General features: G+C 56.4%; 1 protein-coding gene across 1 annotated transcript in view; it reads left to right on the top strand.

Moving 5' to 3' along the window:
• IGF2BP1 (insulin like growth factor 2 mRNA binding protein 1) overlaps positions 1–15,925 on the top strand; it is a 34,137-nt gene extending 18,212 nt beyond the window's left edge. Inside the window, exons 4-15 of the mRNA XM_064524625.1 lie at positions 319–370; positions 1,077–1,140; positions 3,006–3,287; positions 4,060–4,194; positions 4,447–4,569; positions 5,101–5,236; positions 5,368–5,490; positions 5,846–5,962; positions 6,235–6,309; positions 6,721–6,852; positions 7,018–7,131; positions 7,916–15,925. Coding sequence (XP_064380695.1) covers positions 319–370; positions 1,077–1,140; positions 3,006–3,287; positions 4,060–4,194; positions 4,447–4,569; positions 5,101–5,236; positions 5,368–5,490; positions 5,846–5,962; positions 6,235–6,309; positions 6,721–6,852; positions 7,018–7,131; positions 7,916–8,008 — 1,446 coding nt within the window. The 3' untranslated portion in view covers positions 8,009–15,925. The remainder of the gene's footprint in view (positions 1–318; positions 371–1,076; positions 1,141–3,005; positions 3,288–4,059; positions 4,195–4,446; positions 4,570–5,100; positions 5,237–5,367; positions 5,491–5,845; positions 5,963–6,234; positions 6,310–6,720; positions 6,853–7,017; positions 7,132–7,915) is intronic.
• The last annotated feature ends 157 nt before the right edge of the window (positions 15,926–16,082 follow it).

The raw sequence follows: 16,082 nt of genomic DNA, 5'->3' as shown, positions 1-16,082 counted from the left end.
TGATGCAAGCAATGTAAACGCTACCAACAAAATCCCCATTAATATTACGGTTATATGATTCATCTATTGTGCAAGGAACAAAATGGATCCCTTTTCCCAGCCTGTGGCTGGGACCTTTCCCGGCTGTTTTTTCCCCTGCTCCCCCCAAACTGTCCCCACTGGCTCCTGAGGTCCAGCGTCCTGGGGCAGCCAGTAGCTCCGTTAGTCTAATTGCTTGTGAAATCTTAATGACTAGAAAGCGGCTTTTATTGATCGATCGTATTTCCTTGGTCTGTCCCGATGGTCCCAGTGTAATGTGGTTTCTTCTCCGTTTTCCAGGTTCTGGATGGTTTGCTAGCCCAGTATGGTACCGTAGAGAACTGCGAGCAAGGTAAGAATGGAAAAAAGAAGCCAACTTGCTGCTATTTGGATATTTTCTACCCCAGTGGTTTTGGGGGGAAGGGGAGAGGGTGGCTTTGCAGAGTCTCTGCAGAAGATGCTGAGAGGTCTCTGCCTGCTCACTCGGGCTTTTTGTGCTCCGCATTAATAGACATCGAGGCCCGTGCGGAGGCTGGGGACAGCACTCATGGGCACCCTGGGCTGTCGGCATTTCCTCCGCACCCTTGGGTAACCCTCCAGCGAGGCTGGCGAGTGCCGGGGCGCTGGCGTCCTCCCCCCGACGGCCTCCCACCTCGGCTCCATTGGGCAAGGTGCGAGGACCTCTCTGGAGGCCGGCGGGGGACTATCTGTCTCCGCTCGACAGATTTTATCTCGGCCTCTAATGGTGATCAGTTGAGACGCTGAGGTTTAATATCGCCCTCGGGATGTTTAATGAGAGTACGGTTACCATAAGCCTCCTGGAAATGGAAAGGAGGGCTCGGAGGAGCCCTGGGGACGGTCCCTGGGCTCCGGCGGGGGAGAGCGGATGGGGTTCGGTTTGGTGGCTTCCTCCTTTTACGTTGATGCGTCGGGAGCCTTCAAGCGAGGCAGGAAGGTCGCGGTTCCCGGGGGACCCGAAACGCGGGGATGCGTCGCTCTGGGTGTGCTTTGCCCCGCTCGCTCGCCCTGGCTCTGATTTCTGCCTCTTTCGCTCCAAGTGAACACGGACAGCGAGACGGCCGTCGTGAACGTCACCTACGCGAACCGGGAGCAGACCCGACAGTGAGTGACCCGCGGCCCTGCTCGCCGCCCCCCTCGGCACCACGCGTTGCCCCGATGGGAAACGCGTCTCCGTGCCCTGCCCCTTTCTTATGTGCGGATAGCATCATTTCCAGTGCCATGCGTCACTCAATTTACCCTAGGAATCATAAGTTTTGGGTAAAAAAAATGAGGCAAATCTCAGAGAAGATCAAAGACGTCACTTTTTATTCAAAGGAAAGCCGAGATTTCCTTGTATTTACATGATTTCAGGAATTATGGCTTCAGAAAAAATAGTAATGAGATTAAATATCATAGGAGTTGGTAGACATGAGACAACACATATCCTCGCTGGGTGATGGCAATATCGCGGGGGACTTTCAACTCCGTGCTGCCCCATCCTGCCTGGGGAAGATTAGGCTTTACACTAAATGCAAATGGAAAATTAATTGGGTCTTCGCTGCTGTGTTTATTTCCCTTTCCTTTTTGCCTAGATGTAGGGCTCTGGAAAGCTGTAAAAGGGATGGGATCAGCACTTTGCTTGGAGAGGAGCCAGGGGGAGAGCAGGCACTGATTGATAGATTTTTATCCAGGAAGGTTTACGTCACCGAGTCTGGCACTTCTCAAACGCGGCCGCAGCGGCCACGCTGCTGTCCCCAGGGATTTGGCGTGTGGTCACTCCGCGAAAACGTGCACTTCCAAAGCGCCTCCTGCCCCATAATGCTCCAACTGTCCAAACCGCGGCCGCCGCGAATTTGCTGTGGTCGTGTCCGCGGCCACACCAAAACTTTGTTTGAGAACCACCGGCTCGTTTTACTTTCCATAATAACACGGGGCAGAGAGCTGTGCCCTGCGGTCCTGTGCCGCCCAGCGATGCCCAAGTCTCGGGCTTAAAGCTGTGATTTCAAGGCCCTTAATCTCCCGGCTAGTGCCGGCTCAGGATAAACGCTGCGGGTTTTCCCGCTGGGGAAGCTCGGGATAGAGGAGCTTTACCCACGCGGCTCTGCTGCCAAGCCCGATGCCGGGCAGCCATCTCCTGAAGCTGGTGGCAGGCAGATGAGGGTGCCTTGGCCCATCCCTGGAGATCCAGTCCTGTTCCCTGGTCCTCAGATTTAGCCATCGATGCCTTTCTCTGCCTTTCAGTAGGTGCTCGTTTCTCCTCCAGGGAAGGTGCAGGCTTAACATTGAGTGTCTTTCTGACTCGGGTCCTTCACATCCTGCAGGGAAGGTTTCTGCTTGGTCAGTTGTGGGTTTCTTTATTTTTTTAATGCAAGAGTTGAGTCACTGACCACTTTCCAGAGCGCCAGAGTTTGGGTCGTCTCTGTAGAAACCTTGGGAACGAGCTGCGGAGACCTGTGGCAGAGAGGAGCTGCTTTGCTCTTGCTGCCAGCCCCATCTATCGACAGCTTTCAGGTCTTGCAGCCGGCCCCCAAAACGCCTGCCGGGATTTAAAATATTGGGAAAAAATCACAAGGTGGAGACCTAGGAAAGACTCCCTGACACGCCGCGTCCAGTCCTGCCTTCATCCGGTCCTGTGCCCGTTGCTTTTTCCCCCTGCCCCAAGGTTGGGGGCTTGGAGAGGGTCCCTTTAAAATGCTTTGGCTCAGCCTGGCAGGGTGGAAAGTCCTGCCAGGTCCCCACAGCGTCGGGGAATCTCCTTCCCTCGCTCTGGGGCTTCCTCGCCGGGAGCCGTGCCAGGGAGGGCTTGGCCCGTTCCCATTCCCAGTCCCTCGACGGGGCGCCGAGCTGCCGTGCGGACGCCTGGCGTCTGCCCCGCTCGCCCGCGTGCGGCCCCGGAGGCCGCGGGAGCCGGGCAGCGGGACGGCAACAGCCGGGCGAGCCGGGAGACCCCCCCGCACCGACCTCTTCTCTCTCTGCTCCCCCTCCAGAGCCATCATGAAGCTGAACGGGCACCAGCTGGAGAACCACGCGCTGAAAGTCTCCTACATCCCCGACGAGCAGTCCATGCAAGGGCCGGAGAACGGGCGGCGGGGCGGCTTCGGGGCCCGGGGTGCCCCCAGGCAGGGCTCCCCCGTCACCGCGGGGGCACCCGTCAAGCAGCAGCCGGTGGACATCCCCCTGCGCCTGCTGGTGCCCACGCAGTACGTGGGCGCGATCATCGGCAAGGAAGGGGCCACCATCAGGAACATCACCAAGCAGACGCAGTCCAAGTGAGCCCCTTCTCCTCCTGTCCTCCAGCTGGGGCTTCGGGGAGCTGTTTTGCACCTTGTTTAGCAGCGTGGTCTGCAGAGGTTGTTCCTGAGAAGGGGCCGTTAGCAGATCGCCTGGCAGCCTCCGCCTCCGGCGTTCCCACCGCGCGGGGTTGTGCTGTCCAAGTGCCAAGTTCCCATGCCGTTTGCTAGCCAGACTTTCTGGCTGAGCTTCCTTGTTTCTCTCCCTTCCCAGGACTGCCCTGGCTGTAACGGGATCCCCAGGCTCCTGCTGCAGGGCAGCAGAACGGCCTTGGGGAGATCACTAGTTCAGGAGATCACTGGTTCATCTGGCCTCCTTTAGCACGAGCTTGCTGAGGTCCACCCAGATGCTCTTGCTTTTGGGCTGCCAACTTGTATTGGCTGCGGCTCTTCTCCCCCAGGGAAGGTTTTATCTCCGACTTAGTGATGGACAGCCCACCCCGTCCCCCGGGCACGTGTTTGTTCCACTAGCTAATCATCCTGTTACTTAAAATAAATAGTTACTGATGCCTCATTTTGATCTCTGTGATTTGAGCTTCTAGCCGCTGCGTGTGCCCGTGTTGGAGAAGGGGCTGGGAGTTAACTCCTCCTGCGCTCCGCTGCGTGCCCGTAGCCTTGCGCTCCCGGGGGGGGTGAGGCAACCTGCGGGGCTGTTCGGGGAGGGAAGCAGCCGGCACTTGCCTCTGGGAAGCCGCCGAGCCTGGTGTCCCCTCCCTGGCGCCCGTCTCAGCGTTGCTTTGTGCGCTTGCAGGATCGATGTGCACCGGAAAGAGAACGCGGGAGCTGCGGAAAAAGCCATCAGCATCCACTCCACCCCGGAGGGCTGCTCCGCCGCCTGCAAGATGATTTTGGAGATCATGCAGAAGGAGGCGAAAGACACCAAGACGTAAGGTTTCCCCCTTCCTCCCAGTGCGCACGCGTCCCATCCGCGGCTCTTTGCTGGGCTGCGATACCTTCCTAACGCCCAGAGCCGGATGATGCTCCGTGCGGGAGCCTGACTCCGCGCTGCTTGGCTTGGGGGGACTGCTGGGCTACAGAGCACGGGGACTTTAGCCTCCCCCTGTCACTTTGTACCAAACCCCTCCCCTTCTGGCTGCAGTAATCATTAATGTTGTTTTTTTCCCATTCCTCCCTCAAGAGCTGATGAAGTGCCTCTGAAAATCTTGGCCCATAACAACTTTGTGGGGCGCCTGATCGGCAAAGAAGGGCGAAACTTGAAGAAAGTGGAGCAGGACACAGAGACAAAGATCACCATCTCGTCGTAAGGCTCCTTGTGCCCTTTGCCGCTTCCTGGAAAATCAGGGGAGACCTTTCGCAGCCCGGGGGTGCTGGTGGTGGTGGGGTGATGTGACCAGAGCAGGCAGAGATGCCTGTCCATCACTGGGAAACCTGCCTGGGCCATGGGTACTTTACTCCCCAAAGACTTCCTGGAAAATCTTGATGTTGTATTTTATTCATTCCCCTCCTCTTTCCTTCAGTGCCATGCTGCAGCGTTCAGGGCTGGCTGGCTGGGTTTTGTAGCCAGGCAGGACTGTGTCCGGGCTCTGCTGTTGTGTTTGGGGAAGGGAGGGTTGACTTCCCGGTGCAGACCGGGATGCTGGTCCCTGCTCCGGGTGGGAACAGGCAGGCGCTGCCTTTACAGTGCTGAGACCCTGCTGTGACGGTGACGGCAGCAGCCCTGGTGTCCACCCTCAGAAAGGGAAGGAGGACCCTGCGTGACACTCGCCTGCTGGGAGGCAGGGCAGGGTGTCGGGACAGCCGCTTCGCCGGGGTGACGCTGGTTTCCTCTCAGCTTGCAGGACTTGACCCTGTACAACCCCGAAAGGACCATCACGGTGAAGGGCTCCATCGAGAACTGCTGCAAAGCGGAGCAGGAGATCATGAAGAAAGTGCGGGAAGCCTACGAGAACGACGTGGCAGCCATGAGTGTGAGTGCGGTTTGGGTCGAAGAGGGCAGCTCCGCTGGGCACAGGGCCCTGCCCTGCTTCTGGTCTGCTCTGAGCCCTCCCAGAGGATGCTCTGATAAAAGCAACGAGTGTTTCTCTCCTCACTCCCTCAGTTACAATCTCACCTCATCCCTGGCCTCAACCTGGCTGCGGTTGGCCTCTTCCCTGCCTCCTCCAACGCAGTACCTCCTCCGCCGAGCAGCGTCTCCGGGGCAGCTCCCTACAGCTCCTTTATGGTAGGTGAACGACCGGGCAGCGTGGCTGCTCCCATTTCCAGCTCTGGGAAGCTGCTGGCTCCTTCCTGGCGTGCAGGGTGGATCTCCCCTGCATGGAGAAGATCCCTGCTGTGAACAGGGTTATGCCCTTAGTGTCCTTTGCCGGCAGCGGACGGGTTTCGATCCAGCTGGGTGCTGCATCTGGTCTTAAACTCCTGCAGACCCAATGGAGAGTGCTCAGCCTCTAGCGGGGCCTGGCCCGGCTCGGTCCAGCACCTTTGGGAGCCTCATGGGTGTCACTTGGGCTGGCGGAGGGGGTTTGAGTCCTCGTGGCTGAACTGAGCCCGAATGGTGATGCCGCCTGCTCTGCCTGCAGCCTCCGGAGCAGGAGACCGTGCACGTCTTCATCCCCGCTCAGGCCGTCGGCGCGATCATCGGCAAGAAGGGCCAGCACATCAAGCAGCTCTCGCGGTTCGCAAGTGCCTCGATCAAGGTAGCCTTTTCCTGGCCGGCAGCTCTCTTTCTATTTTGCGAGCAGGCTCAGCACCACCCTCCTGCAAAGCAGATGGCTTTCTGGCTGGGGGAGGAAAAGCCAAGCTTTAAAACCCCAGGTGTTACGTTTGGGTGACTAATCCTGGCGGGTGCGTGGCCCCTGCGCTCAGGACACCGGGCAGATGGCAGGGGGGACGGCACGCCAGCAAGCTGGGACGCCGGGTGCCCGTGCCATCGCCCCGCGGCCGTGACCACCTCTCTCCTCCCTTCCAGATTGCACCTCCGGAGACGCCGGACTCCAAAGTGCGCATGGTCGTCATTACGGGCCCTCCGGAAGCTCAGTTCAAGGTTGCTCCATTGCTGCTGTCTCCGTGGGGAACTGGGTGCCGGCAGGGCTCTGCCGGTGCTGTGGGTGGGTGCCGGCACCCTCGCGGCACGGCTCGGCCCTCCTGCAGCCCTGCGCCGGGCAGCGCTTCGCCGCCGCTCCCGCGGGAGTCCGTTTCCTTCCCTGCGTAGTGATAACGGCAAGAGCAGAGTGGCTGCATCCCTGCCCGCCGTGTGTTTGAAAGCCCCCGAATCTGTGGGTGGATTGACACAACTGCATCCCTGCCTGGGGCTCGGGTGGCCCAGGAGTGCGGGGCACCCGCATTTCGCGCGGCTCGGGGGGAGGGAGCCCCTGGTCTGCTGCCGGGGCTGGGGACGGAGAGGCCAGGGCGGCCCTCGAGTCGAATTTGAGCCCTTGTTCCCTCCCCGCTGCAGGCACAAGGCCGGATTTACGGGAAACTCAAGGAGGAGAACTTTTTCGGACCTAAAGAAGAAGTAAAGCTGGAGACGCACATCCGGGTCCCTGCCTCGGCCGCGGGGCGGGTCATCGGCAAAGGAGGCAAAACCGTAAGTGATGCTCGAGTATGGAAGGCCCCGGGTGGGAGAGCTTTCCCGGGGCTGGGATTGCTCATGTTCCCGGCGGGATGCGGAGGCCGAGCGGGCATTTGCCCGGTGGGTCGGTTCGCAGGAAGGGTGATGGGTAACGGGACGGGCTCTGCCCCTTCCCCGCAGGTCAACGAGCTGCAGAACCTGACGGCGGCCGAGGTGGTGGTGCCGCGGGATCAGACCCCCGACGAGAACGAGCAAGTCATCGTGAAGATCATCGGGCATTTCTACGCCAGCCAGGTAGAGCTAGGGGAATCTGGTGCCCAGCGTGCGCTTGTGGCTTCTCCGATGTCTCATAAGGGCTGTGTTCACTTAGCCCCACTCCTCCTGCGGAAGTTTTTCCTCCGCTTGGCAGTTGATTTTTGCAGAACTGGATACGCTGTGTCCCGCGGGACTGTGTGGGCTGGGGGTCTCGAAGGTGACTGCGGGAGGAAGGAAAGAGAATTGCTCGAGTGCACGCACACACGCACACCCCCGCACGTTTGCAGAGCATGACCTCATAACCCTGACTTCCTGAGGAAACAGCCTAAAAACGGGACAGGAAGGGATCTCCAGGAGTCACCTAGTCCCCCCTGCCCTGACGCACAACCAGCTCTACTCACATCGCTCCCGGCAGGCTGTTGTGTCGCATTCCTAAACCCCCCAGGGACGGAGATCCCGCGCTCTCCCACCCCGTTTGCAGTCCTCGCTGGAGAGACTGTTCTGCCTCTTGGGCTAAAGCTTGGGCGGGCCTGAGCCAGGCTTTGCTCTTCTCCGCAGACACGTCTGAAGCCGTCTGCTTTTCACTCCTTGCCCCTGGCCTAAGCAGCCGGCGTTGGCTCCCCTTGCTGCCCTCCGTTGCTTCCCCAGGTCGGACCGTCGGGGCTGCCGGACTCTCTCTCCGGTTGCTCCGCGTCTTTCCCGACGCACAAAGTCGTTTCCCTCTCCCGGGTCCGAACACCCCGGCTGGCGGTCGGGGAGGGCGCGGGGCGGACCCCAGTACCGCCCGGCTCCCCCAGCGCCGCCCGGCTCTTGTCGTCCGCAGATGGCTCAGCGCAAGATCCGCGACATCCTGGCCCAGGTGAAGCAGCAGCACCAGAAGGGACAGAGCGGCCAGACACAGGCGCGACGGAAATAAGAGCAGCAACGACGGCAACGTGAAAAGTGGAACGAGCCAATGCCGGGCTTAAGAGTGGCTGGGAATCAGTTACCGTAGACAGATGCTAATTTTTCATTACCCGATCGAGATTAAAAGGCAGTTTGATTGGCTTCCAAGGTAGATGTCTAGGTTCAGATCAGACCGCATAATTGGATCCGTTTTTAGCTCCGTGTGCCAGAACAGCTACTTAAATGAAGTGAGACGTGCTGCAGCATGGCGGGCGAACCCAAGGCGCGCCTGGGCCCCAGAGATGCTCGCTCCCCTCTTGCCGGTGCAGCATTTGTCCTCTCATTTAAGTAGCCTTTGGAGGTACAAAGCCACCCCGATCGCTGCGTCCCCCCGTCTTCCCCAGCAGCGCGGCTGGCGAAAAATTCCCAGAGCGGCGTTACACCTTTTGGAGCGCTGGATTTTTATTTCGACTTTCCTCTTTTTTATAATTTTTTTTTTTATATAAGTTTCAGCAGGCTCTTGCCAACCCCTATTGGTGACGAGAGCCACCGTGGGCAAAAAAAACAAACACAAAAACCCCGCGGTGCCAAATGGGTCCGGATGCCTTGGCAGCGCTGTGGCGCTCCGGAGCTTCCTGCCGCCGGGCTGAGGCCAGTGCAGAGCCTTAGGGGCCAGGAGAGCCCCTCTGTTTTCCAGGACTATTTTTTTTTCTTTTGTTTGGCCATTTCTTTTGATTTTAGTTTAGTTCACTTTAAAAGAAAAAAAAGGATTTTTTTTTTTTTTTTTGAAGCCTATGAAACGATGGTGGAAGCGGGACACGCAGCTCAAGCAGTGACCATTTTTCTCCGTGACCTCGGCTGCGGGCATGACGACCCGTCCTAGGGACGAGGAAAACCGTCCGGGGAAGGGAAGGGGCGAGGGGAAGGGTTTTGATTTTTCCCTCTTCCCTTGAAGCCAGAGTAATAAAACAAACAAAAAACCCCAAGAAAACCCTACTTGGCAGGAAACATGAGTTAATCTTCATCTATGCAGCGATCAGATGATGGGAGCCTGATGCATGCAGAAGAGCGAAGGCTGGGGGTCTTCGGAGCGCCTAAGGGATTTTGGGGTGCAAAGGAGGATGGGGCTTAAGGTCGCCCGGGATTTGGGGTTGGATTTGCCACGATCCTCATGGCTGAACCTGGGGAGGTTTTGGCACCAGAGCTTCCCCAGGGTCCAGGCAGAGGGGAGGGACTGCGGCCGCCTCGGCCGAGTCCTCTGAGATCCGCTGGGCACGCGAGCGTCCAGCCTCGCTTTCCCCACCCGGAGCAGGCGATTTGTGCCCCAACTTCCCTTTGGCCTCGCTGCAGCACGAGAATGCAGGTTTTTTGCAAAAACACCCAGGGGGATTTTTTTATTAGCTCACTGGGAAGATGCCAGTTCATGTCCACTCTCCCGGGGTTATTTGTCTTTTATTTCCCCTCTGATCTCTCTAGGTAGGGGGAAAATATTTCTGAAATTTGGCACATTTTTATTATCTTTTAAAGACTTTTTTACTTATTTAAAAAAAACCCACCCTCCTTTCTGCAGCAAGAATACCTGTTCTCATGAGACAATGCCAAATATATACATCAAACGAATGTAATATGGTCACTGATTCCCGTCACTCTTAGGTGGATTTTATATTTTAGATATATTTTAATGATTTGTTTTTACTATGAGCATTGGGAGGGGACAGTAACTGCTGCGATAGCCTCTTCGGCGTGGGGCGAGGTCTCGTCTCCACGCCGCGAGCGGGGCCAGGGTGCGAGCGGAGCCCGGTCCTGCCCGGCCGGAGCCAAGTCCAGCCAAAGCGCTTTGAGTTTTGGGAGATGCTGCCGGGAGCCGGGCCGGCTCTGAGAGCATTTGGGGCTAAAACGAGGAGGGAATTGGGGGGGGGGGAAACCTCGCACTGATGATTTTAACGTTTCTTTTTGAAGTGGAGACCAGACCTTCTGCTCCAGCAGTCGTATTCCTGGGTGCATCGTCCAAAGCGAGAACTGGCTTTTGAATTTGGATCATGCAGCATCAGGAACGCGGGCGGTTTATTGCTAAGGCACCGCAGCAGCAGTTACTGTCCTTTTAACCATTGCAACAACAACGAGATGTGGGGGAAGGCCAGGTATTGCTGTGTGTTTGAGCAACGAGAAAAAAAAAAAAAAGAAGAGAAAAGAAAAGAAAAAAAAAAAGCTACCTCAAGGTATGAAGTTACCTCAGCAATTGTTTTTTTTTTTTTGGGCTTGCTGATATTTTATATAAAAGCTGATAGTCTTGAATATTTTATTTTTTTAATGAAAAGAGAAGTTAAGTTTCATAATTTCTTATGAGCCAGGAGTTATGTGCAGGTAACCAAGTGTTATGAGCTCTCTATGGAGAACGCCAGGAATTGCAGACATAGTGGAAAAGATGGCAGCGGCTTATTTTTGGCCTTTTCAAGCCAGTTATAAATTTCACCATGACGCCAGAGCTGTCAGATGTCGCGACTCTTCAAGACCTTGGACAAATTGGAGCCCACCACCTTTTTCAATTGGAAACTCTTTATTTCCTTTTTTTTTTTTAATTAAAAAAAAAAGCCACTGGATTTAAAGGCTTTAATCGATCTGACTCCATCGGGAAACCAAATTAAAGAGCTCGGGCTCGGGAACCTTCCACTAAAGGGCAGACGAGCATGGACTTGCCTTCAAGCACCACTCCTGGGCGTTGGGGTTGACTATGCAAAGGGGTCCGCGGGGTTTGCCGTGCCGAGACGAGGCCAGCCCGGACGCTTTTCCAAACACGCTGAAGCCATATCTTACAGAACCAAACGCACGGGCCTGCCGCGGGAGGCGGAGGCAGCGTCAGACCATCTTCTCCACTATGATGCTGTTAAATATTTTACCGAGATTTACCTCAGTTTTACCGAGGATAAGCAAACGATTTAAAAAAAAAAAGCGAGAAAGAGAGAGAGAAATAAATGGGAGCCAAATTTTTTTTTATACAAATGCACATTGAATTTTTAAAAAAACTGACAAAACGATGGGCGCAAATCGCTTTCCAGTTCGAAAGGTGCGCGCCGGTTTTTAAAGTCCCATCTTGCTATTTTTCACTGTACCTGCAGCAAAATGACCCTTTATGGAACGTTTTTGGAAAAAATCAGTGGTGGTAAAGTCGATCTGAACGTGGCCCGACCGCTTCCCATTCTGCCCTTCCCCCTGGCCCCGCTCCTCTCCCCCTCCGGCCTCCGCGGGAATTCCGGGTGCGTGAGGAATGCCGGATCAGGCCCCTAAAGATTTGCAGCTTTAAAGAAGTACTGGCCCTTTTTCCGTAGGGACGGGGACGAGCGAGGAATTGGGGCGCGGAAAAGCCCCGGCGCGCATGCGGGAAGCGGCCGCGGGAAAGGCGGGCACGGGATTTTTCACGTTTTTCCTAATCTTTTTTTAATGCCTCGTCATTTGTCCTACCGAAAAACGGTCTCGTACCTCTTTAAATCTCTGGCTCTCTACTTTTGACAGAACTTGCCTAGAACAGTTTATTCAGACATCGGTGATTATAATTGTATTTTCCAACAGCAAGCGTTTTTTGATAACTGGTTCAAACTGTATCATTGAGGAGAAAAAAAAAAAACAAAAAAAAAACCCACCCACGGTGCTGTTCATCTGATTGTTGCAGCGGTCTAGCGAGAAGACCGCGACACCTGCCCAGAGCGCGACTGCTCAGGGAAACCCTCGGGGCTTCGCTCGGGTGCGATTCCCCGGCGCTCTGCCGCGGGAGCGACAGGTGCCTTCGGGAAGAGCTGTGCGTTGGCGAGCGACGGCGGCAGCACCTAGCTCCTTCGCAGCCGGGCCCGCGAGCCGGCAAGGGTGGATTTTGCTGCCGGTCGTTTCTCTCCTCCCTGCGGCCGCGATTCGGGGAAGCGCTTCAACCGGCGCCAAGTCCCGTCACCTTGGGCAGGACTCAGTCGTCCTTTAAAGCAGCTTCGCTGTGGGAAGCTATTTGCAGGAGGGAAGATGCCTTCGAGCGCTGCTTGTTTCTCCGGAGCCGGCGTGAACTGTCGTGGGTGAAGCCGGGACCCCCCGTACGGACCGTTCAAAAGGGCGATAAAACCGGTGGAAGGAGCCGTGAGCCAGCTTCAAATCGGGCCTGAGCTGAATAACCGGGAAATAAATCTCTAGCCAAACCAGGAACCCGAAAGAAAGGAGCATAACCAGCCCCGCGGTAGCTCCTCCGCGTTTCCCGTCCCCTTTGCGCCAGGCAGAAAGGTAATTCCAGGGAAACCGCCTGCACCCCCCCCGCAAGCGCACTGCTCGGCACGCGGCCGGCAGCAAACCCGCGCGTTGGGAGCAGACGGCTCGGTAAAGTGAGAGGCCTGGGAGCAGGCTCGTGCCCAGCTCCTGGAGCGGGAACGGCCCCGGGAATGCCGCGGGAACGGCCCTGCAGATGCTCTCCTTGGAGCCGGTGCTGCATTTTTTATTGTAGAAACGGTTGAGTTTTTTTTGCTTTTTCTTCAAACGGCCCTTTTGGAGGGTTTCCAAAGGCTCCCAAGGTTTTAACTGGGGGTGGAGGGAAGCAACAGGGCTCAGCAGGGAAAAACCGGGAGGGGAGAGGGGGCAAGTCTGGACTCGCGCTGGCCGTTCCCGCGGAGGCCGCGTGCCCGCAAGGGCCGAGCAGAGAGGTTTCTCCCGCTTTCGCCACCGCCTGGCTCCAAGGCCACGGAGCAGAGAGGAAAGAAGGAAAAAAAGAAGGAAAGAAACCCCAATGTCACTGTGCCTCAGTTTCCCCCGGCGGGGAGTGATGCTACTTACCTACCTCGCAGGGCTGTTGTGAGGCTTAATGAATTAACGCCTTCGAAGCACTTTTGCTGCAAAGTGTCGTTGCCGGCACTGACGACCGTCACGCTCCGCAGGGATTTTCTTTTGGGCTCCGTTCCAACAGTACCGTAGTCGTGTTCCACCGTTCAGCTGGAGAAAAAAGAGAGAAAAGTTTAAAAAAACAAACAAAAAAAAATCCAGGACAAAAAAACCCAACCAAACCCCAACCCAGCTTACCCGACCGCGTAACGATTTTTCTCATCCAAGCCCGACCGCTTCCCACTTTCCCGAGGTTCAGCCGCGGCGGGAGAGGCCGCGCTCCCTCCCCGGCCGGCAGCGCTGCAGCCCGAGCGAACGGCCAAGCTTGGAAGGGTTTTAAGGAGTCAAAATAGACTGAAACATCATTGTAAATTGGAAAAAGGAACCGCCTCTAAGCTACGTTTTATGTTTCCTGGGCATTAGGTTTTGGGTTTGTTTTTTATTTTTTATTTAGTGCGAAAAAGAAAAAAAAAACGTGGTAAAAGGTAGTCACATAGTTAATCAGTACCAGAAAAATCTTTTTCTTTTAATTTCTAGCTCCAACTATTGTATTTTTTAGATTCTGAAAAAAAGATCAGAAACGCAGACTTGCTATAAGACGGTTGAAGACTTTTTAAAAAATTTCTTTGAAGACTTTTTTTAATTTAATTTCTTTTCTGAAAAAAGAACAAAAATGCAGGTTTTCCCTCCCCGTCCCCTGCTGGTCCACACCACATAGGCTTTTAATATTTTTGGAACTTTTTTGCTTTCGAGGAGTTTAGTAACCAATACTTTTTTTGTTGGTTTTTATTTTGGGGTTGTTCTCTTTTTTTCTGTCGTCCGTTTTGTTTTGTTGGGTGAAATCAGTGCGATCCTGTGAGCCACGTGCCCTCCCGAGAGGTTGCGGCTCCCGGGCCGGGAGCTTGAAAATCAAAGCGCTCTCCTGGGACAGGGATCTGCGGCCAGCTCTCCCGCTCCAGCCCGTGGGAAGCCTCGGAGCAGCAGTGCAGAGGAAGGAAAGAAATGAATCACGATTCAGTCAAATCACCCTTTTTTTTTTTTTTTGGTTTTGCTTTTTTAAATCATTCGTAATCGGTGGTGAGATGCAGAGCAGAGCCAAATCAGCCAGAGGCTCCAAAATCATGAATTTTTGCAAGAACGTGCAGGTGCTGCGAGCTGGAAGCGTACAGTGCAAACTACCTCAAACCTGACAGCGAGATCTGAATCACGGACGGGCGAAGGCTGGGGGGGATCCTGCCCCCTCCGGCCCCCTCCGGCCCCCTCCGGCCCCGGGCACCGGCCTCGGGCAGGGCTGTTCCCCAGGGAGCAGCTCGGGCCCCTGCGCCCTCGCCGGTGAGGATTTTTGGCATCGCGGGAACATCCGTGTCGCTGCCCCAGAGAGAGGAAGACGGTGCTCTTTGGAGGAAGAGGAGGAGGAGTGCTTCAGCCGGGGGTGCATGGCTGGGGGCTCCGGGATCATGGGATCGGCGCAGGTCCGGGAGGGCGGCATGCCACCCCTGTACAAGCCAGCTCCATGGCAACGTGCATTCGAACGTTGCAGATATATATTTTTTTTCCATTTTTCTTCAAGCTTGATACCTCTAGGCCTGGCCCCGGGCGGTGGCACAGGAGCGGGCAGGAGCGGTGGGAGCACTCCGGGAGCCGCAGGCACTGAACGGCACAAGCCACGGCGGTGCGGCCTTTTCCCTGGAAGGGTGTTAGGAGGCGGATTTCGGAGCGGTTTGGGGCTCGGGAAAAGCGATGCGCTATGGACGTGGCACAGTGGGCTCGGCATGGTGCCGCGAGGCCTCGGCAGCAGCACCCAGTCTGCCAGCATCGTTTCAGCCTCTCTTCCGGGGAAGCACCGGGATCGCCTGGGACGCAAATCAGAGCAGAGACTGAGCTGCTGGATTGCAATGTGGGTTAATTGGTCGTGGCGAAGTGGTGAAAGGTATTCGCTCTTGTCGAAGGTGCCCAAATTCGTCGCGAGGTCAAACGTGTTGTCTCCAGGCACAGCTCTGCCCCGTGAAACACGGGCGCTCCCCTAGCGCCGCGGTCGCCTTGGTCGGTCCGGTCCCCCCAGCAGAAAGCCTGCACGTCCGCGTGTCGCTCCGGCCGAGGCAGAACCCCGCGCGGAGCCCTGGAGCTTCCCGAGAGCGGCCCCGGGGCGCAGAGCCAGCGCAGGCCCGGCCCTCCGTGCAACCAACCCGTTTTTGTTTATCTACCTCTTAGTGACAATAGAGTAAAAATAGGTAGCGGCAACTCCACATGCTGTAGCGTAGGGGCAAAAAAAAAGAAAGAAAAGACAAAAAAAGACTCTTTTTCCAAAGAAAAATGTTCTTTAAAAATAGACATTATGGGCTTTCTTTTTCACTTTAAAGTGTTCATTAGTTGTACAAGTTCCAAACCTCAGCAGTCTGAAACGTTCGCTCGTGCCTGAGTTTTTTTCTTTTTAATGCTCAATCCTCCATTCCTTTTTTTTTTCCTTCACTTTTTAACTTTGCTATTTACTTCTTCCGTCAGCAGCGCAACTTTGACTGTCTCCGGTTGTTCAGCGTAAGCCCCGGGCCAGGCCGCAGCACCCGTTCGGGAAGGCGCCGGCGAGACGGGGCCTGCCGGTGCTGTTTCCGCGGCCGCCGGGCCTTGGTGCGGCTCCCCTCGCCCCGTAGCCGAGCAGGGTCCCTGGGAGCGCCGCGGCGGCCGGTTTGGGTGGGGGGTGCCAAATCGGGGCTGCCGCCTTGGTGCCTCCTCCCGCGTCCCACCACTGGGAGATTCGGCGAGCGGCCGGCACCTCCTCGGCCCGGGGACGGCCGCCTCCGAGGGGCTCCCGGCCTCCGTGGGCCTGGCACCGCCGCTCCGGCCTGCTCCTCCGCCGAGCTGTATTCGACTGTGACGATGCTGTTTTCCCTCCTCCCGGGGGTTGTTTCATCGCACCGGGGTGCTGCCGTGCCCCTGCTCTCACCCGTGCCTCGGCGCGGGGCGGTTTGGTGGCCGGGGGGGGCCGGGATTATGGCTGGACCTAGGCTCCGTTTTTCTTCCAGCGAGGTTTCGCCACAAACCGCTTTACTCCACTGTTTCATTCTTAAAAATAAAGAGGAACAAACAAACAAGCAAACAAACAGAACCGCTGACGCTGCCCACGTGTGTTTTTATCAGCTGGGGGAGGAAAAAATATGTGCAAGGAGGGGGGCGAGGGTGCTGGGGGGTGCTGGGGAAGCCGGGCTGCGGTCGGGGTCTTTCCTGGGGGGCAGTGGTACCCGAGCCCACCCTGCTGCCATGGG

Source organism: Dromaius novaehollandiae, chromosome 22 (assembly GCF_036370855.1).
Source record: "Dromaius novaehollandiae isolate bDroNov1 chromosome 22, bDroNov1.hap1, whole genome shotgun sequence".
In the NCBI taxonomy this organism is placed as follows: Eukaryota; Metazoa; Chordata; class Aves; order Casuariiformes; family Dromaiidae; genus Dromaius; species Dromaius novaehollandiae.
Note: the sequence above shows the minus strand (reverse complement) of the source record. Positions and strands in the feature narration are given on the sequence as shown.